The sequence below is a fragment of the Urtica dioica genome, chromosome 4, assembly GCF_054948205.1.
Source record: "Urtica dioica subsp. dioica isolate 48M chromosome 4, U.dioica_male_clone48M_v1_H2, whole genome shotgun sequence".
Classification (NCBI taxonomy): Eukaryota; Viridiplantae; Streptophyta; class Magnoliopsida; order Rosales; family Urticaceae; genus Urtica; species Urtica dioica.
In genome coordinates, this window is record NC_142759.1 from 19,560,141 (window position 1) to 19,581,085 (window position 20,945).

The window sequence follows — 20,945 nt, forward strand, 5'->3', positions numbered from 1 at the left end:
GACTTCGACTCCTCATTCCCTCCCACCTCCTCTAGCCCCTTGCTTCTCTCTCTCCGCTCTCTTACAGGTTCACTATCTCTCTCTCTGCTCCATGTCTAGGGTTCCAATCTCAATCTCTTTCGCAGTCTGTAATGTCAGGACTCGAAATTGCTCGAATCTCTGGAACGACTCGTAGCCTTCTCTCTCATCTACCACTCGTATCACTCTGCCGCCGCGAATCCCTTTGTCTCACTCCTCATCGATGTGAGTGAGTCTCGGTCACTCTCTCACTCTCATCTCTCGATGTGTATCTATATGTGTATGTATGTATCTCTAACTCTATCTCAGCCTGCTTGTGACGAGGCCGCCAAGAAACACGAGCGTCAGTTCGTCCTCCGCCTCTTGGGCGGTGACGCCGATTCGCTCCTCAAACAATCCGCTTCCAATTATATCGCGTCGTTCGATTCTTCGATCCAAGTAAATCTCTATTGATTCCTTTCACGCAATTCAGTTATATTTTTCGCTCTGTCAAATTGATCCTGAGTTCGATTTATGATTGTGTTTGGCGAAAGGAGTCGGCTTTCCCGTCACGTCAGCATTCGAGAGGAAGAGGATCGGCCTTCGGAGGAGGAATGGGCTGAGAGTCTCCGCGAGACATGATGAATGGTCGGAGGTCCTTCTCCATTGAAGCTTCAGCGAAGACCTTCCGAATCGACTGCTTACCCATTTGTTGCTCTTACTATTCTTCTTCCTCTGCTTCACCTTATATCCATTTATTTATTCGAAAATGTATATATATATATATATAACTGAAAAGACTATTATAACCTCAATAATGAGCTCACGTGCCTAAAACGTGTGAAACTCATGGATGGTAACTGATAAACTTTAACAGAAGGGGCAAAAGTCAACACAAATGTGAGTTCAGAGTATTTTTTGTTGAAAATCCGAATTGAGGGTGCACTTCGTTAATCGAGTAAGAGTTCGGGGGGGGGGGGGGGATTCTTGTAAATTATCCTTTTTTTTATATTACATTAGGTCTATTTTGTCTTATTCTAATTTTTTTTTTTTCAAGAAAAACGTAATTAGTAGGAGTTTTTTAATTTAGCAATTCATGCTCTTTTCATAGCCAATAAATTCATTTCAATAGTAACAGTTTAATTTTAAATAAAAATTACATTTAATATTCGTCGCGATTAAAAAAAAAAATCATCAACATGAAAATTCAAATAAAGGACAGCATTAATTTGACCACGCTTCTATTATATAGTAAATACATTCAGACAGTGTAGATATACAAATTAAAATGCAGTGCTGGATAAAATCACGCTCTTCTTTCACTGAATCACAACTCTCTTAACAAAGTGCAAAATCACTCAATTTAATGCATTAAAAAGTGTGAGATAGCAGTGCTTTGTAATCAAGTAAAAACTGAAGAGGAAAAAATGAAGTCTACTCTTCATGATCATGGTGGTACATATAAAGACCAAGTCCAAATCGAGCACATGCTCTGCAAAACGCAACTTCCTCCGCCGCAGCAACTGCGTCCTCACTCGTCGCCGTCGTCGATACCGTTCCCGACGACTCACGGTATGCCTGTGTGTTCAAAATCAATCATCCAATCCAATCCAATCAGGTCAAAATCAAAGCAAAAAGAAAGCAATACCTCTCCGTCGGAGCCGGTTATTGTAACACGATAAACCACCGTGACAGTACCGCTGTCCGAGAATATCACATCGCGTACCTCACCGCACCATCCTGCAACCAATTCGAAACCCAATTTCAACATCAATTTCAATTGAGGATGTTAGCGAATGATGATACGTACCGGGAGCGTAGAAGCTCAACATTCGATTGGCCTGGTACCTGCAAGATCGCACACAAGATCATCGCGAGATCAGATCAGAATCATCAGATGAGAGACTAGTACTGTTAGTGGTACGGTACCATGGGAAAAAGGGAGGAGAAGCAGGGGAGTGTTTGACGATGTTTTCAGGAATTTTCTTGTTGAGGTCCCTCAAGATCTCCGCCAATGGCCGCGTGATGTACGACGACTTGTCGAGAGGCACCACGTAGTTTGAGCTCGACACACCGCCGCCTTTCTTCGCGTCGCTCCGGCTCACCGCGCGCACCGATCGCCGAACGTGCACCTTCTTGCTTCCGCCAATAACTATGCCACGGTGTTGACGGTGTGGTAGTTGCCATTGAAATACTTGCAGAGCCGCCATTGGATATCCGATCAGATCTCAGATGATTTCTCAACAAAAGTAAACGCTAAGCTTCCTCTTCCTCTTCCGCTTCCACCAACAAAGAGAGAATAGCGTGGTAGGTTTGGCATCTACTTTTTTATTATTTCTCTTCTCCTGCTTCTGCCGGCGTGAATGGACTCTTTTGCCCTCGTGTTTTTACTATAGACTATGGTCAACTCTCTTCTATTTTCAATAGGCTGCTGCTCATCATTTCTTTCCCATATTTATGGCCTAGTATTCTAATTATACATTTTCAAATGCACCAGTCTTTTTTTGGGTGACCCGAACACATTAAGCTAGTCCGTTTTGCGTGTCCAAACTTCAAACATGGGTTAAACTAATGCATTTATGGATGGGATTTAACGAGTATCAACTCGAGATATATGGTTAAGATTCAAGCTCTAAATTCAACCCAAATAAAAATAATAAGCATACAAATTTATAGTCAATGTGAGAGTTATCATGTTATCTTAAATCGAAAATCAAAAGTTATGTTTACAATCTCTCTTCCTCTTTAAAAAAAAACATCGGCGCTCATAATAAATTAAGGCTGACATATATAAGCCTAATCCCCTCGACTAAATATCTTTATAATTAATTTTTCATAAAAAAAATTAAGGCCAACATATATAAGTCCAACCCCCAATGCGGCATAATTGTCGTAACATAATTATACTCTTCCTGATTAAATAAACTCCATAACTCAAACATATCTAACATTGAAACGACATCCAAAACACGTAGATGCGGCGTATCATACCTATAAACATATCTAATTATACTCTTCGAATCATGATTGATGAGGATAGTTAACCTTATTAAATCATTGTCACACAATGTGAACGAGGCCAACAAAATTTAGGATGGGCTCAATACTTAGACGATATAGGTCGGAATTTTTTAGCCTTAAAATTTAGGGTACACTCGAGGATATGTCATTGATTATCAAGAGACATTCACACCGGTAGCAAAATTCAGCATCGTCAGAGTTCTTTTCTCACTGGCTGCCAAATTAGATTGGCTCTTGTTTCAGCTCGATGTGAAGAATATCTTCCTGAAGGGAGAACTAGAAGAAGAAGTCTACATGCAAATTCCACCGGGCTTCAAAACGATCAAGCTGTCAAGAAAGTCTGTAAACTAAAGAAGTCCTTATACGGACCAAAGCAGTCTCCTCGCACTTGGTTCGGAAATTTTACTCACGTTTTCAAACAATGCAACTACTCGCAAAGTCAAGCAGATCATACGTTGTTCTAAAAAATCTATACACAAGGTAAACACTCCATCCTGAGTGTATATGTTGACGACATAGTCATAACTGGAGACGATCTCAAAGAAATAGTATGGTCGAAGAAGACCTTGTCGTTTCAATTCAAAGTCAATGATCTTGAAAGCTTGCGATATTTTCTCGGTATTGAGGTAGCTCAGTTTAAGAAAGGTATCTCTGTATCTCAGCGTAAATACACTCTTGACCTCCTTAAAGAAACCAGTCGATACTCTCATTGATCCGAACATCAAGCTCGCAGCTTAGACCATTAAAGCTGCCACAACAAAAAGCGATTCTAGCAGCTCATGGGAAAACTCACCCATCTCACTTATACTCGACCTGACATCGGATTCTCAGTGACCATGGTCAGCAGATTCATGATAACCCCTCGAAGCCCACATGGAATCCGTCATACAAATTCTTCAATACCTCAAATCTACCCCAGGAACAGGTCTATGGTTCAAAAAAACGGAACAGTCGAAGAGTTGAAGTCTTCACAGATCCGGATTGGGCGAGGTCAGTTTCATATCGAAAATCTACATTTGGTATTTGTACCTATGTTTGGGATAATCTCGTCCATTCTTTCGATTGTTAATACGATTAACTTTTTTTTTCTAAAATATAAAATGCTAATATAATAGAAAAGAACCCACGCCCAAATTCCAAAGCTTTAGCTTTGGGCCTGGCGGAACAAGAAAAAAATTGTGATTACCTTAGCAGTGCAGAAGCCGAGCTCAGATCGTTGGCTAATGGAGAATGCGAAGGCCTATGGTTAAATAAGTTAATGGACGATCTCAAGATCAAGCTCGAAGGTCCAACCACGCTCCTATGTGACAACCAAGTTGCTCTAAGTATTGCAAAGAATCCAGTTCACCATAACCAAACTAAGTACATCGAGATCGATCGTTACTCCATCAGTGAGAATTTAAATGAAAAGATTATCGAAATGAAGTACATTCCAACCCAGCATCAAGTGGTTGACATTCTCACCAAATCTTTCCATTGGGTTAGCTTCTCCAAGTTATGTTGCAAGCTTGATCTTCTCAGCATTTAGAATCAAATTTGATGGGGAGTGTTTAAAATAAGAAGCTCATAATTTCCAATGTCACCTTGGAAGTTGCAACGTCTCCTTGAAAGTTGCACATATCTATTTTTCATGTAGTTGTATATTTTCTAGATTGTCTTTAATGTTTCTTATGTAAACATATCATTGTTTATTCTATTTCCTCTTGTATAATAAATGCTCTCCCCTCTCTTACGAATACAACAAGTAAAAAAATATTTCTCAATCTATTCTCAAAATTTTTACAATGAAATATATAAAATTTCATATCCTTCAATAAGATGATGAAAAGTAAATCAAGTGTTAGAGCGCATTTATTAGAGGTTCCTCCTGTTTATCAAAGTAAGTGATCTATTTTATAGGTTCACCATAGAATTAGTTTTGAAACATGTTTTATTTTTATTTTTTTGTCTTCGTATTTTTCACATAGCTTATTTATTTTTATTTTCTTGGATGTTTTTATTTGTTGTTTGTTCTAGAGTTACATATATTTATTTTAATTTTATTTGTTGTTTTTAATTTCATATCCTTCAATAAGATGATGAAAAGTAAATCAAGTGTTAGAGCGCCTTTATTAGAGGTTCCTCCTGTTTATCAAACTAAGTGATCTATTTTATAGGTTCACCATAGAATTAGTTTTGAAACATATTTTTTATTTTTATTTTTTTTGTCTTCGTATTTTTCACATAGCTTATTTATTTTTATTTTCTTGGATGTTCTTATTTGTTGTTTGTTCTAGAGTTACATATATTTATTTTAATTTTAATTTTAATTTTAATTTTAATTTTTTCATTTTGATTCTGCAGAATGATTTTATTGAGTTGTTGTGTTACCCCGTTTAATTTTGTTGGCATGATATTATTGAATTGTCGTGTTCTCATTATAGGCACGCATTCCACTTTGCCACCAACCAAACCCCTTTTCTTTTGACATTTCTTTCCTCCTCCAACACTGTGACAGCTGCTACATAACAAAAGCACAGCATGCAATAATAATAATAATTTACATATAAAAAAAAATCTACGTTTGAATAATTCGATGGCATATTCTACTCATAAGGCTATATACGTAATCACACCCATTTGAGTTAGTTAAATGCTTGAAATATTCGATGGAGAAAGGAATAACAACACGTGTAACTAATTTATGATCGAGAGCGCTATAACTTACTTAAACTAAACTTACTTAAACTAAACTCTCCTCCTCACTGATCAATTACAATGCTTAACTGGTAAACCACAAATCATTCCATACGTGTGAGAGAGGTGACCAAAGTAATTAGAGAGACAGAAGAAATGTGTAAAATGAAATATGCATGTGAACAATAAGAGCAATAAAGAGGAGATATAAAAAAAATTAATAAATAAAAATAAATAAGTGGTGAAATGAAATGAGAGGAAAGAGAGAGAAGCCACAAGCAACTCCACTCCACAAGGAAAAAAGATTTGAAGATTGATCGTTTTGGGAATTGCGATTCGGAAGGAACAGCGTAGGCCCAGCCCACGCCCAAACACACAATAGTAACTCCGAGAAGAATTGTGAATCCAACAGTTGGATTAGAGGAAGAAGGAGTCAAATCCCCAAACGGAATCAATCAATCAATCAATCGCGGAGCGCGATGATCGTGTCGTTGGCGTGTTGGTAAGGTGAGCGAATCGCGATGGAGCCCTCGTCGTCGGCGTCGGCGTCGAAGGCGACGATAGAGCACGTGATGAAGGCGCTGGGCGAGGAGAAGGAGCAAGACAGGGAGGCGCGGCTGAGGGGACTGTTCGCGAAGTTCGACGCGGCGGGGGCGGGGTTTCTGGACCGGCAGCAGATCGAGGCGGGCTTGTCGGCGCTGGAAATTCCGGCGGAGTACATGTACGCCAACGATCTGTTCAAGGTCTGCGATGCCAACCGCGACGGCCAGGTCGACTACCTCGAGTTCCGCCGCTACATGGACTCCAAGGAGCTCGAGCTCTACGCCATCTTCCAGCAGATCGACGTCGAACACAGCGGCTGCATTCTCCCCGAGGAGCTCTGGGACGCCCTCGTCAACGCCGGTCAGTCTCTCTCTCTCTCTCTCTGCTAGGTTTGAAACGGGAAATTCCGGTGAGGAAAGAAAAGTCAGAATCGATTGTATTCTGTCTGTGTTGTTCAAATTGAGGGAAACGTATGATTGAAAATGGAATTTCAAGGTTCTCCAAGCAATTCGCACATCGGGGAGGTCGTGTCTGTCTCTCTTCCCTAAAAAAATTCATCCATTTCCAAACAGAATAAAAAAATTTGATTTTTCCTCCTGCAAATTTCATTTTTCATAGTAGAATTCGGGCTGTCAACTGATCATTTTTCATCCAATCGAAGATCCAAGCGAATGCTGAGGCCATATGTGTCTCTCTCTTCTCAGTTTCTCCATTCTCCTTAACCTTTCCTTGAAATTTCCATGTTCCGAATGTTTCGATACTGATTGGGCGTCCTCAAACAAACATGTAGGCATCCAAATCGAGGACGAGGAGCTGGCGAGGTTCGTGGAGCACGTGGACAAGGACAACAACGGGATCATCACGTTCGAGGAGTGGCGGGACTTCCTGCTGTTCTACCCGCACGAGGTGACGATCGAGAACATCTACCACCACTGGGAGCGCGTGTGCCACGTGGACATCGGCGAGCACGCCGTGATCCCTCAGGGCATCGCCAAGCACGTCGACCGCAGCAAGTTCTTCATCGCCGGAGGCATCGCCGGAGCCGCCTCGCGCACCGCCACCGCCCCGCTCGACCGCCTCAAGGTCGTCCTCCAAGTCCAGACCACCTCCGCCAAAGCCCTCCCGGCCCTCGCCAAGATCTGGGCCGACGGCGGCTTCCTCGGCTTCTTCCGCGGCAACGGCATCAACGTCGTCAAGGTCGCCCCCGAGAGCGCCATCAAGTTCTACACCTACGAGCTCCTCAAGAACTGCATCGGCGGCGGCGACGAAGTGGGCCCCACCGAGCGCCTCCTCGCCGGGGGCATCGCCGGGGCCGTCGCCCAGGCCTCCATCTACCCGCTCGACCTCGTCAAGACCCGCCTCCAGACCCACATCTGCGACGCCGGAAGAGTCCCCAAGCTCGCCTCCCTCACCAGGGACATATGGGTTCACGAGGGAGCTCGAGCGTTCTACAAAGGCCTTTTCCCCTCGCTCCTCGGGATCATTCCCTACGCCGGCATCGACCTCGCTGCCTACGAGACCCTGAAGGAGATGTCCAAGACCTACATTCTTCACGACAAGACTGGTATTACTATTGCTTGCTATTGCGATTGCCAACAGTGACTTCTTTTTCTTTTTTTGCTTACTTGTATATATTACTGTTTGCTTCTTCAGAACCCGGCCCTCTAATCCAGTTGGGGTGTGGAACAATATCCGGAGCTCTCGGGGCTACCTGTGTTTATCCGTTGCAGGTTGTTAGAACCAGGTACTATTAATTGGTCTTCGGACCGATACTACACATTGATTCGTTGTCTGTTAATTTGAGAATGTTTAATTCTTCTTTTTATCACAGAATGCAAGCTCAACAGTCTCACTCCTCCGATGCGTATAAAGGCATGGGAGATGTGTTTTGGAGAACCTTTAAGCACGAAGGTTATTTAGGGTTTTACAAAGGGCTGTTCCCGAATCTTCTAAAAGTTGTGCCGGCGGCAAGTATTACGTATATGGTCTATGAAGCCATGAAAAAGAGTCTAGAACTTGATTAGCAAGAGAGCCCTTTCTCTGTTTTTGGTTGTGACAAAGATGATCTTGCAGCTGAGAATGAATACATTGACGCTGCTGTTGATGACGACGATGAAAAAAAAAATAAAAAAAAAATAAGATGGCATCCGGTGAATAAGATTTATAGTCTTTTAGGTGTTATGATAAATGCAGCTCTATGCTAGAAAATAGCTGTTTCTCCCCAAGGGTACTCTTGGGGTGGGTGATTTTTGTAGTCAGCATTTTTTCGCTATGCTCATCCGACTTTAAAATGTTGAGAGACAACATTTTTGGCACATTTTGGAGATTCTGAAAGAAAAGAGAGGACAAAAGAGGCAATAGCATTTATTTATATTTATTTTATTTGGGATTCACGCGAATTCCTTTCATGACTATATGTATGTTCAGACATGTATCTATGAATATTTGCTCGGTTGTCATCTGGATATTTGTCTGTAAATTTTTTTGGAGCAGCACGAACGTCAAGATCTGCCAGCAGAGGAGCTAACTATTTCCTTTTTTCATTCATTGTATGCATATATTATTATGTCGTGCGAAGAAATTGTTCATGTGTACTATTAGTTCTATTTGGCTACACAGGTTTGTTCCTTAACTGACTTGTCAATTCGGTCTGCATTCTCGTGAGATGTCTCTGTCTTGATCTGCTTATTAGAATTGTAGTGATAATTTCAAGCTCCAGTTCCAGGGTAAAGATATGTTAACCCAACCTTGCCATGACTTAAACATCTTATCCTAGAGCATCTGATGACTGTATTTATATATATATATATATATATATATATATATATATATATATAAACAATTTTGAGCTTTTAATTGTTTGATCTCCTTATACACATTTGCTTACGTTATATACCTGATTAAAAGGCTAACTTTGTTCTAGTCAACCTTGGTATCTCTCTGGTGTTGTGCATGTGTGCTTAAACCCATGTTCATGTGAGAGAATAACACCAATTTTGGAAGGAATGCAGGAATTTAACGCCAAACATCATGCTTGCCAAGGTGATTGCAGTTTGGAGTTATGCAGCTTAACTGTGAGTTTAAATTCCTTGCTTTTACTCTACTTTTATCTGTTTAATGCTTTCAGTTGAGGAGTTTTTGTTTTTCGTGATTAAAATAACGAGTTCATCTCTATGTGAATTCTTGAATTAACTGGTTTCTGAATTTAAGGGAAACATTACTTGAACACTGACCGCAATAATCAGAAACACATGCAGGTAAGTCAGGAATCCCAATAGTATTAGGTTTCTATCATTGTAATGAGATTAGAAACAACTAGCGGATCTGTTCACCCATCGCGTAATTTTGCAAGCTACCAGAGACACACACATCTCTGCTCATAGACAGTAAAAGAAAGCAAAAATGTTCAAATATAGTTCCTCATTTCTGTTTATTTCGTCAAGATCTCGAACTCACGGCACAGGTATAACCGAGTAGTGGCACAGCACATTGTTCTGTCAGAAACAAAGTAGAACAATTACATCACTCGGGAAGTTTGTGTTATTTGCTGCAAATGGTTTGCAGCATAACATACATACGAGAGTAGGGAACCAACTTTGGTGTTATGACTGACTCCGCTTACTTACAAAACTAGTTTTACATACAAGAACAAAGAAAAACAAAACGAGGTGTTTTGTGAAACAACAAACTGGAAGAAAGGCTTTGCCTTCCCTAAGCCTCTCCATGACTTGCCTTTCGTTCCGTCTCTTCCCCGCTCCCCGGCTAGAGGAACGGGTTGAGGGTTCGGGCACTACACTACTTCATCATCATCATCATTTTCTTCTTCTTCTTTTTCTTCTTTTTTGTGCTCATCGTTCTTGGATGGATAGGCGAGGAGTGAGATGTGGAAAGAAACAGCGCTGCACTATAGAGGTCTCTTCAATCAATTACCAGGTATTTATGGACCTTTCTTAGTGGCAATCACATTCTTTTGGTTCAGATTTGTAAATAAGAATGCTAACAGATAAGCAGAAAAAAAAAGATCTCATTTAACAAAGAAGATATGGTCCCACTCCAAGCATTATTCTCCTTATTGGGTAAGTACTAATCTTCGCACTAAGAATATTAAATATCATTCCTCTGCTTTGCTTTTAGTTAGTAGAAGTATTAATAAGGTCTTTAGCTACTCCTTTAGTAGCTAGGAGAAGGTTTTGCTTAGTCATACCACGTGTAAGAAAAGCATAAGGGAACTTTTAACAAGTAAATTGTGTGATTACATGTGGGATGGCTCTTGTCTGAAAGGAGGATGATTGAAACGAAAAAAGAGAGAAGAGAATGAAAAGTAGAGTCTAGGAAAAGAATTATGGGCCTAGATTTGCTTTTAACAGGGCATCAGTCCACTTGCTTCTTCTCTTGGATAGAAACGCTTGTGAGAATATATCTAAATCCCACTTGTCCAAAAAGAACCCCATTTATCAGCTTTAACCAAATTGTGGAAACACTGTACGACAATCAAATAAAGAAAGATTTACTATAATAATATACTAGCATAAGTGGGTAATGGACAAATAGACTTGGAGTTGAGTTTGTTTTCATAGATGAGCTCTCTGATACGCACTGAAATATTTTGTATGAATGAAAAATATAGATGAAAGGATTAAAAATATGAATATTGGACCTTCGAGAGAGGTCGGTGCTCTTCCGCTGAGAATTTCTTCCTCGGTCTCACGGTAGTATGTTGTACAATTTCCATGATCTCAGTCTCTACCAACTCTTCTGTTATTCATAGGCTAGTTTAACTTCTAAGTAGTTTATATACTAATCCCTTAACCATCTGTTTATTTGGCTTCTGATTATTACAAAGGATATTTTGTTTTAAAAAATAATACTAATCCCATAACCATCTATTTATTATTATTATTATTATTATAATATCCTCAATGTCTATGGTCGGAATAAGAATAACATGCCGGGGTGTGCACTGTCCGGTTCGGTCTAAAACCGGACCGATCTAAACGATTTTAAAAAATTAAACCGGACCGAACCAAATAAGAGGAAAAACCGGACATAACCAAACCGGTTAAAACGGCCCGGTCTGGTTTAGACTGTTTCAAACAGTTTGGACCATTTTAGATCGGACGGTTTTGGACAATTTTAGACCGTATTAAACCGGATCACTTTATTTTGACCTATTTTTTATATTTTTCTTAAACAGTAACCCGCTCGGTCCAACTGGATTGTTTTAGACATTTTTTTAAAAATACTAACCGGTCTGGTCCGGTTTAGACCGTAGTTTAAATATTTTAGAGCGGACAGGATCGTTCAAAAGTACAAACCGGACCGGTGAAATTTTAAACCGTTTAAAACCGGACCGTTGGTCTAAAAACTAGTGGTCCGGTGCGGTTTACAGTTTCACCGGTTTTTTTTTTGTGAAACTCTCTTACCAAGGAATTGTGGCAATATAGATGAGCGAAACGAGAGGTAGTGTGTTTTGTTTTGTTATGTTCGTGGAAAATAGGAATTTGGACTTAGGTAATTGATTGTCTTTGCGTATTTTCCGGTTTATGCATTTATGTTTTGGGGTGATATATATTGGATTCTAATCAAGATCCGCATCAATCGTGAAACCATGATCTCGCGGGAGATTCTAGTGCCGAAGTTCTTGCTATCTGAACCCTTACTCCTCGTTGATCCTCGTTGAGCATCCCATTCACCATCATGATTATTAAATAAATAAAAAAATTAGGCAACTAGCAAACTTAAACGTTTGGGATTGCTATAGAGCCACTATTTCGTAAATACCTGGTAAATGACCACAAACATGACGTGACATTTGTTAGGAATATTGCCCACTAGAAGATGATGATTACTAAATAAGATAAGAAGTTACTTTATTAGCATAATATGATTAGTGGGTTGATGTCTGATAACATTCAGAATCAATAACAACTATCATCCAGTCTCCGTATCAAACTGAATCGCATGTTGGGCATCCGAGATCGGGCGGTGAACTAAAACTTGGTCGATGACTGATATGCGCCTGAAAAGCCTTATCTAAAGTCATATATGTGGAACATGAGTGAGGGTTGATCACTCAGGGAGAGCATTATACACTTGCAGAATGTGTACGACTTGGACAGACTTTGGTTTGGATAGATGCGTCGTTTAAGGACCGTTACGATGCACTAGCCGATGCCATTTATGATGGTCACAGTGACGCTTGATCTAATATCCTGAAGTAATCATGGACTTCTAGATCATGTTACCGGCTTCTTTGACTCACCATGTTAAAGGCTAGTTAGACGCTGATCAAATAGGTGTCTTGGAAAGTCGGGATATGATTGTAGAATAAAGTATTTTACAGATACGGAATCCAGCCTTCTTGAAAGAAGGTTAATGTTCTCTCACCTAAGGGTTGATTCCAGAACTAATTGATTGTGCACACTTCTGAAGTTTACTAAGGTTAATGTTCTCTCACCTAAGGGTTGATTCCAGAACCGATTGATTGTGCACACTTCTGAAGTTTGCTTACGTTCGGTTGAATCTTTCGCTAGGGAAGCAACGATGCTTAGGGCTTATAAGTAACAAGAAAGGTATAACAGAACAAATTGACCTATCTCGATACGGTCAGAACCTGGAGGGTCATGATCACGTACTGACTAAATCAGTGGACACTCGTTAGGATGAGTAAATATAATTCTAGTATCAAAGTTGGGTTCAGTCCTGGATTACACGGTGGAGTAATGTAAGAGACTAGACAATTCGATTAGAAAAAGAAAAAAGAATATTTTATCTTTTATCGAGATTGTTAAGCTTCTACTACTAGGTCCATCGTCCCCGATTCGGCTTTGATAAAGATGGATAAGAACGTTAATATAATAGTATGTATTATTATTATAATCGCACTTGCTGTAATAGTGATTGACAACATTAGTTCCAAAAAGGGTATTTTGGGAATTAAATAAATATTTATGGTAATGCTGTTTATTTGTTGCTAGATCAAGTGAATAAACTTTATATTTATTATTGGACAGGTAAATATGTGTTAAATGAGTTTAAATCTATTGGGCCTTGAAAAAGAAAAAATTTGGGCCTCCCTACACTGTAGTAGGCAATTTTTTCTAATGGTTAGTAACCAATATTTTTTCTGTTCCTAAAATATAGGAGAATAAATATGAGATATGATTGTCTTATATTCTCTCTTAATATTTAGGCTAAATATAAGGAGAATATTTGAGAGAATATATTTTCCAAAATTTTCTCAACAACAAATATTTTATACTCTTGTATAAATAAAATCCTAGATATTGATTTGACGGATGAGAGAAAAAACAGAATTTACTTGTTGAGATCCAATGGCTGAGATTTAATCCACTAATGTGAACACAATAAAAGGAAAGAATATCTTTTAGAATATTTTGGAATTGCCGACCTAATTCATCTACTCCTTCCCATCGGAATTGCTTCAATTTCATTCTTAAAAATAAGAGAGAAAGATCGGAAACACCCCGTTTTCAGATCTAGTGAGATATAACGAAGCCCACTCTTTTGTCTTATCTTCTTCGAATATTACGTTTCGGAAGACTTTGGTGTCATCACATCGAGTCCTTGAATGAGGAGTTCAAGATCTGATCGTGTGGAGGCTTGTACGTTCAAGATGAAGACGGATTGTGAAAACTTTCGGTTCGTGAGCCAAAAACTGTAAGTTTTCTTAAACTCGTCTTTTATATGATATGGTTGCTTGATGAAGTTTCTTAAGATTAATTAATTAAGTAATCTAGATCTTGTTTAATAACCATGTTAATAATTATCTCTTGTTAGCGTAATTATTCTTTTTCTGCATTTAATTGGTTATTTGAGGTGCATTAATCACTAACAACATTCCTGGTTTACCTGTTATTGAAATAAAAGGGTGGGGTATTTATGTCAATTTAAGCGTGTAAATATGTGGATGTGGTCATTTATCTATTATTTATAGAATGTTGGCTATACAGCAATGTGAAAGTTTAAATATGCGTATATAATATTGTTAAATCTCTCTCGAGCATCTAACAACCTAAGCATATTCCGGAATATCATCTCTCGATCTCAACTCTTAAAAGCACGGCTAGCATTAAGCATAAGAACGTACACACGACTCTGCAATAGCCTAGATATCTCTGGCCTAGAAATGTATTACGGTAATTTAATTCAAGAGCACAATGAACCTAATCTTTCTCAAGCGTTAAGTCAATTCTAATATCATGAATGATGTAGCTAATCACATTCAAGCATTACGATCAAAATTAAATTAAACAACGCAAGATGGAGTGAAAATAAGTACCTCAATTAACTAAAAAGAATCCATAATCATAATCAAGACTCGCTACACCATCACTCTATCGGGAATCAATTCATGGCGACGAGAGTAACATAAAAGTAAAATAAATAAAAATAAACCATGAAAGCGAAATTAAACAACTCATAATAAACGAAAGATCAAGAATTACAAAGAAGAAGATGGAAAAATGCTGATTTTGGTGGTGGAGGTGATGGTGGGGATGAACGGCTCCTTCTGCGGCTTTCCTTCTCTCCCAATGAGCCAAACAAGTAATGTAAACATAAAATAAAACTTAGCTTCTGATTATGAGAGTTCTAATATATATATATATATATATATATATATATATATATATATATATATATATATATATATATATATATATATATATATATATATATATATATATATATAGAGGGTATTTTAGGTTATTTTGGGAGCATTATGGGCCTTTGGATTGGATCCAATAGTTCCAAAACGCTTAAAATAAGGTAATTAACGAAAATAACATTTTTTTGGCCGCGGTGAAACTGGATAGCTGCGCATTGATTTTGAATCGGCCGTAATTTTTTGCTCCGATATCCAATTTTCGCAAATAAACATGCGTTGGAAAGCTAAGAAAAAGCTCTATCCAATTCCGGAACTGGATCATCCAAAATCTTCAATTCAAAGTATCATATTCGTGCAGATGAGAACATCGTGTTTCTTATTACGCTCTAAGTTGTCCAAACATGTCTAATCGTCTTGAATTGCTCCGAAACGTTGCACCACGACCCAATAATATCTTTAACACTAAAAAACTCCCTCAAACTTGAAAATAATTCACAAACACATCAAACACAATAAAAATCACTCGAGAACCGTGAAATTCTAACTGGAAAATATGAGTTTAACGCGTACGAAATGTACATATCAAGGTTCTAACGGTTCGGGAAGACCACGACATCATTTCAATAGCATTTGACTTTTAAAATTTGAACTACGGATTACAGATTGACTCGACAGCTTACCTTGACGCTTAGGGTAATACCAAATATTAAGAGAGAGAGAGAGAGAGCATCTTATCAAAGAGAAAGAGAGAGGGGAGAGAAAGAAAACATGTTTCTTTTTTGAAAACATCTTACCAAAAATATATTATATATATTTCAAATAATTAATTGTTTATACATTCAGAATACTGACTTACAAATATATATTGAAAATTAACATATAACGCAATCTATTGTCAAGTTCCATATTGATCGTTGGCAACAGCATATAAAACTGACAAAAGGAACCTCCGGCTCATTTTGATGGTGGCAGGACTTCAACCTTTTTCACTTTGGTTGACAAATTTGCAAATGAAAAAAAACAAAATATATTTATTATTTGAGTAAGCTATATTTTATTCTAAGCAAGTGTTGACTGTATTTATTTATCCAAAAAATAAATATTATATCAAAAAATTTGTATTCACCTTGTTTGTACAGTTACATTGAAGAAGATATATTTGTTACATTTGATTCTCCTGCATAAATAATTTAATTTATGATAAAAGAATAAAAGACATTGCTCCTAAATTATGGTGGTGACGAAAATATATACCTTATACTTTAAAAACTCGATATTTTCTACTTAGTCTTTGATTTTTTCTCAATGTAGTCCTTCTGTCAATTTTTTTTAAAAGCCGTCAGTTAAATAAGCCACTGATACTCACGTAACACAACAAAATGAGCATTTTGGGTAACTTTAAAAAATTAAAACAACTGATACTTCTTGTTCATCTTTCTTCTTGTCTCACTCGCCCTCCTCTCTGCGCTCATCAATGGCAGACCACCACTCAGTGCTCCTCCAATCAACGCCATCTTCAGCCACCTTCAAGTGACTCTTCCGATCTATGGCATGAATTTCTTTTATTTCTTTCTTTTTACATATTTCTTCAGCTGCCTAGGTCTTGCCCCTGCTTCTTCGCACTTCTCTTCTGCAAATCGAAGCTGGGAATGAACACATCAATATGGAATTCCAAGTAAAGACCGTACAACATCAAAACTGAAGAGTTTTCTTTATTTTTGTTCCTTTTTATATTTTAAACAAATTCGATCCGTAATTAATAAGTTGATAGATTTATTTGGCGTATCAAAAAGAGTTCCAATTTCTTCTTATAGCTTATCAAACTGCAAAGGAATTCCAAGCAGAATTTAATTCGTGATTGGTGCCTTATCTCTGATATTCAGGCTTATAGATATATTGACAACCAGTTCATAGATACACAATCAAAATAATTTCCACAGTCCAGAGACGACGGCGTCCTCAGCTTTGTTGTAGGGCTTGGTTGGCCAAATCATCGCCCGAAAAGTCGTCGGAGTAATCCTAGGATCCCAAAAAGCCAAATCGAAGCTCGCAGCTTAATAAAGGGTTGGGGCTCTTACAACTCGTCGGCGATTCCAAAAGGGAAAAGAGACTTGAAAATTTTGAAGACGACGACAATGAGGGTTGCAAGCCATCCCCGAGCTCCAGAGAGAGCCGCAACATAAGAAAAGTTCAGAAGAATTAAAGGCTATAAATATCACTTTACTTCTCTGTATTTTTGTTCTTTAGGATCTTATCTTGTCCATTCATCCAAATTTTAAAAATAAAAAAAAATAAAAATGTTTTCAACAAAATGATCTATTTGTGTGACCAACTATGTTTATGTGTGTTTCTTTACAAAGAGAGATTCTTTTTCCCATAATAAAGAAGGGTTATTTGAGTTTCATTCGATTAAATGCTCACGTGCTAAACACATGGTAACATAACTGACAGATTGAGTCAAAATCAAGGATCGAAATACCGTTACCGTTACCGTTCCGACCTTTCGAATTTACTGGTAACCCCCCGTACCATAAAGGAATACCGGGGGAAGCGGAAAAAAAAGGAAACCGGTACCGTTGAACTTACCGTTACCGTAGAGGAATACCGTCAAATACCGTATTTACTGAGGGGAATTCAGAAAAGAAATATATAAAAAAACATACAAAGTACGTAGGGTAAAATTCATAAAATTAAAAATAGTGTAGAATGTTTCAACTTTCAACACAGTATCAAATTACAAACACAACAAAAAGTAAGTTCAATAGTACAAATCAAAATGATACAGTTCAACACAATCCACCAAATACTACAGTTCAACAAATTCAACAAAGGAGGAATACAAATGACTACTCAAAGCGACCGTATGCACCGGTCATACAGTAATCATACCAAGTCATATAATGAGCACATGCACGAAAGTACCTGTCCAAGTGATAGTCGTACTCATACTGAGATGAACCAACAGACATGGAGTGGATGGGATAACCTGGATATGGTCGCACCGTTTCGAGAGCGTAAGTTGATGCATAGGAGTCTTGGTTGCAACTGGAAGATCCGTCATCATAAGAGGAGTCCGTGCCTTGAGGACCAATTGATACCGATCCGAAGTTGTAGGACAAGTCATCAACATCATTGCTAGACGTAAATGACATGGCATCATTCATACCTCCGCCCTGACCTCCGCGCCCATATCCTGAATAAAAAAAGGCAGGGTGATGAAGACGATCAAAATCTTCTTGCGATGGTGCGTATCCAAGTTGAGCACCGCCGACATTACCAAATGAGGTGCCTCCAGCAGTAAAGGATCCCCCAGACCGATAGGAACCTCCATCACCTCCCCCTGATCCACCGTCACCTGCACCTCCACCTGCTCCGCTTGATCTACGGCTTGAACCTCCGCCATCTGAATCCGAACTGTCTCCGGATCCGCGTTGAGGTTGAACGTCCTCGTTCAGCACTCGCTCCGGATCAACTCCATGCTCTCGAGCCACTTCAGCTACTGCGGGTCAGGGTTCTGGTTGACGTCGTCCATGTAAACTTCGTCAATCCAGCGGAGCATTTCGTCGTCTCCCTCATTGTCATTCCCCGAGCGTTCGAAAGCTCGTTCGATGATATCCAAAGGATCCATCGGGTTGAGGTTGTTGTCGTGAATCCGAGTTGCTTCACGGAGCTGCAACTTCATGTTGTACGAGCAGAAAACAAGCTTCTCGAGTCTGCTGTACGCTAGACGGTTCCTTTGTTTTGTGTGGACGAGGGAAAATGTACTCCGATTCCTCTCACAAGCGGAGGCGGAAGAAGTTTGTGACAAAATTCGAATGGCCAACTTTTGTAAAGTCGGGGTCCAATTTCCGTAAAGCTCCCACCACTCACCTGCAATCATGTGACATAAATCATATCATGTAGTTTCTTACCATTCCATGACATAGTTAATGCATACAATTCATCTCACAAGCTTACTTGCACAAAGGGTGCCTCGTGCCGAAACAACACTTCTTTGTGAGAAGTCCCCTCGAGCGTCTCGAAATGCGATTAACTGTAATTAGAAAATCAAATAAGACTCATATATTCATAATGTGATATAGCTTGTACAATTTATAGTTTTATACCTCTCTCCCAAGAGTTGACCCATCAAGATCCGGATGCAAGAAGTCGAAAATCTTTGTGACAGCGGCCATGTGAGTATTGTTCATGGTTATATCGGGGTTAAACAGCAACTTTGGATTTAGGAAGAAAGCTGCAATGTGTAGTGAATGTTCCATTTGAGAACTCCATCTGTGGTTCACGATGTCGACAACCCATTTCTTCCCACTCATCGCTTCCAACTTCTTTTTCATCTCGTGGAAGACGTAGTATAGTAATCCCATCGTGGGATGCACCTCAGTGTCCACTAATCAAAGAGTGGTGTACATCGGCTTGAATATCGCACACACTTCGTCCACCGAATGCCAGAATCTGGGATTTAAACATGTCTCGGATATGGATGTACCTGTAAGAGTTGCACTCAGTGTGGAATCATCCCACCATTGACTACTGAACATCGTCCTCAACGCAGCTCTCTTATCTCGGAGACTTCTGAGAGCTAGATAGTTCGTGGCAAATCTTGTTGCGCCGGGATGGATGATTTCACCTGGGGATGTCTCCCGTAACTTGGACAACACAGTGCCGTGGTTGTAGATGAACTTAGTCGCATCCCTTGCAGCTTTGATAGTTTGCTTAACACTATCTCTCTTCCCAATATCTTCAAACATCAGATCTAGACAATGTGCGGCGCAAGGTGTCCAGTACACATGGTGCTTGCATTGTAATTTCAACCCGGCACTCCTGTAGTTCGAACCGTTGTCGGTCACAACTTGGACGACATTCTGTTTTCCAATTTCTTTGAGCGCTGACCTCAATATTCCGTAGATGTACTCCCCTGTTTTCGTATGCTTTGATGCATCAACGGACTTTAAGAACACCGTTGAACCAACACAATAAACCATTATGTTTATGATGCTCAGTCTGGTCGGCCCCGTCCAACCATCAGTGAGTATGGTGCAGCCGTATTTTACCCATCGCTTCTTTTGTTCTTCAAGGTAGTTCTCCGCGTCTGCAACCTCCATATCGAGGTACTTGTTATGAATTTCATACGGAGTTGGTATAGGAACGCCTAGACCTGCAATATGCCAATATACATCATGTTAACGTTTCAAGAACACATGCGATTCAACAATATGAAAATAAAATTACTTATCACGAATTGAGGATTACCTAGGTCTTGAGCGGACGCTATCTTTTTTTTGAACTCATGCGAGGCGGCCTTACTCTCCGGCACATGTTGGTGAACTAAGAATTTTGTTATGTGTCTTCCGAGCCACGCTCTCTTCTTCAGATCAACGATCTCATCAATTTTTGTTTGCTTCGCACTCGCTGACTTATATAATGACGGAGCAGCTGGTGGAGATTTTGCCGTAGAACCACTGCCGGGCCCCGACATCATCCGAGCCTCCCATTCCGTCTGCGCCGCCTCTTGTCTTGACCTCTTCATAACTGCTCGTAATTGCGCTTCGTAGTCTTCTTCGTTTGATTCTTCCACGCCAACATTTTTAGTCAATGTCTTGCAAAACGTAGATTCCAATGATTGTTTGTTCTTCTTTTTTACGACATTGCCTTGAAGTAAAGCTTGCATCTCTGTTTTCACTTCAGGAGGGACTTTCTCACAGAATTTGATACTCCTCGTTGGGTCTACATGGGCTAGGTGGTTTTTCACTCTCGTGATGCCGCCACCTCCCATAATGTGCTCGCAAAATATGCATTGGTGGCCGCTACTTTTTCCGGGAATGGGTGTGCAATACTTCCTAGCTGGGTCGGGGGCCGACATTCTTGCAAGTCGTAATCTACAAATTAACATATTAAAAACAAGTCATAACAATTCTTTCATAAATCAATAAACAAGTTAACATAACCTTAATCATCACTAACTAATCACAAAATTACTAAATAATTCGGATTAAATACAAATAAATTACAAACATCAACACAAACTCTAAAATTAAAAACAAGTCAAAAAATTTCTTCATAAATCAATAAACATGTTCAT

General features: G+C 39.2%; 3 protein-coding genes across 3 annotated transcripts; 1 reads left to right on the top strand and 2 right to left on the bottom strand.

Annotated features, from left to right (window-relative positions):
- Nucleotides 1-1,221: 1,221 nt before the first annotated feature.
- On the bottom strand, nucleotides 1,222-2,328 carry RAD52-2 (cobalt ion-binding protein). Its single transcript, XM_089611418.1, has 4 exons — nucleotides 1,927-2,328; nucleotides 1,808-1,845; nucleotides 1,646-1,737; nucleotides 1,222-1,575 (listed from the first exon to the last, which is right to left on the bottom strand). Exons 1-4 carry the CDS (start codon nucleotides 2,205-2,207, stop codon nucleotides 1,432-1,434), a joined length of 555 nt encoding a protein of 184 aa, XP_089467544.1. The 5' UTR covers nucleotides 2,208-2,328; the 3' UTR covers nucleotides 1,222-1,431.
- Nucleotides 2,329-5,807: 3,479 nt separating this feature from the next.
- LOC149401049 (Mitochondrial substrate carrier family protein) lies at nucleotides 5,808-8,901 on the top strand. The gene is made up of 4 exons (XM_089611417.1): nucleotides 5,808-6,597; nucleotides 7,028-7,801; nucleotides 7,891-7,981; nucleotides 8,069-8,901. Exons 1-4 carry the CDS (start codon nucleotides 6,216-6,218, stop codon nucleotides 8,259-8,261), a joined length of 1,440 nt encoding a protein of 479 aa, XP_089467543.1. The 5' UTR covers nucleotides 5,808-6,215; the 3' UTR covers nucleotides 8,262-8,901.
- A 10,356-nt stretch (nucleotides 8,902-19,257) lies between these two features.
- Nucleotides 19,258-20,726, bottom strand: LOC149401050 (uncharacterized). The gene is made up of 2 exons (XM_089610587.1): nucleotides 20,117-20,726; nucleotides 19,258-20,021 (listed from the first exon to the last, which is right to left on the bottom strand). Exons 1-2 carry the CDS (start codon nucleotides 20,724-20,726, stop codon nucleotides 19,258-19,260), a joined length of 1,374 nt encoding a protein of 457 aa, XP_089466713.1.
- Between the last annotated feature and the right edge of the window lie 219 nt (nucleotides 20,727-20,945).

Bases quoted from the DNA above. Each gene is read 5' to 3' on its own strand.
- RAD52-2 (XM_089611418.1), bottom strand. From the start codon at position 2,207: ATGGCGGCTCTGCAAGTATTTCAATGGCAACTACCACACCGTCAACAC. The intron at 1,846-1,926 runs GTACCGTACCAC...GCGATCTTGCAG, and splicing joins TCTCCTCCCTTTTTCCCATG to GTACCAGGCCAATCGAATGT. The intron at 1,576-1,645 runs GTATTGCTTTCT...TTGAACACACAG, and splicing joins TAACCGGCTCCGACGGAGAG to GCATACCGTGAGTCGTCGGG.
- LOC149401049 (XM_089611417.1), top strand. From the start codon at position 6,216: ATGGAGCCCTCGTCGTCGGCGTCGGCGTCGAAGGCGACGATAGAGCAC. The intron at 6,598-7,027 runs GTCAGTCTCTCT...ACAAACATGTAG, and splicing joins GGACGCCCTCGTCAACGCCG to GCATCCAAATCGAGGACGAG. The intron at 7,802-7,890 runs GTATTACTATTG...TTGCTTCTTCAG, and splicing joins CATTCTTCACGACAAGACTG to AACCCGGCCCTCTAATCCAG.
- LOC149401050 (XM_089610587.1), bottom strand. From the start codon at position 20,726: ATGTCGGCCCCCGACCCAGCTAGGAAGTATTGCACACCCATTCCCGGA. The intron at 20,022-20,116 runs GTAATCCTCAAT...GGCATATTGCAG, and splicing joins AGCGTCCGCTCAAGACCTAG to GTCTAGGCGTTCCTATACCA.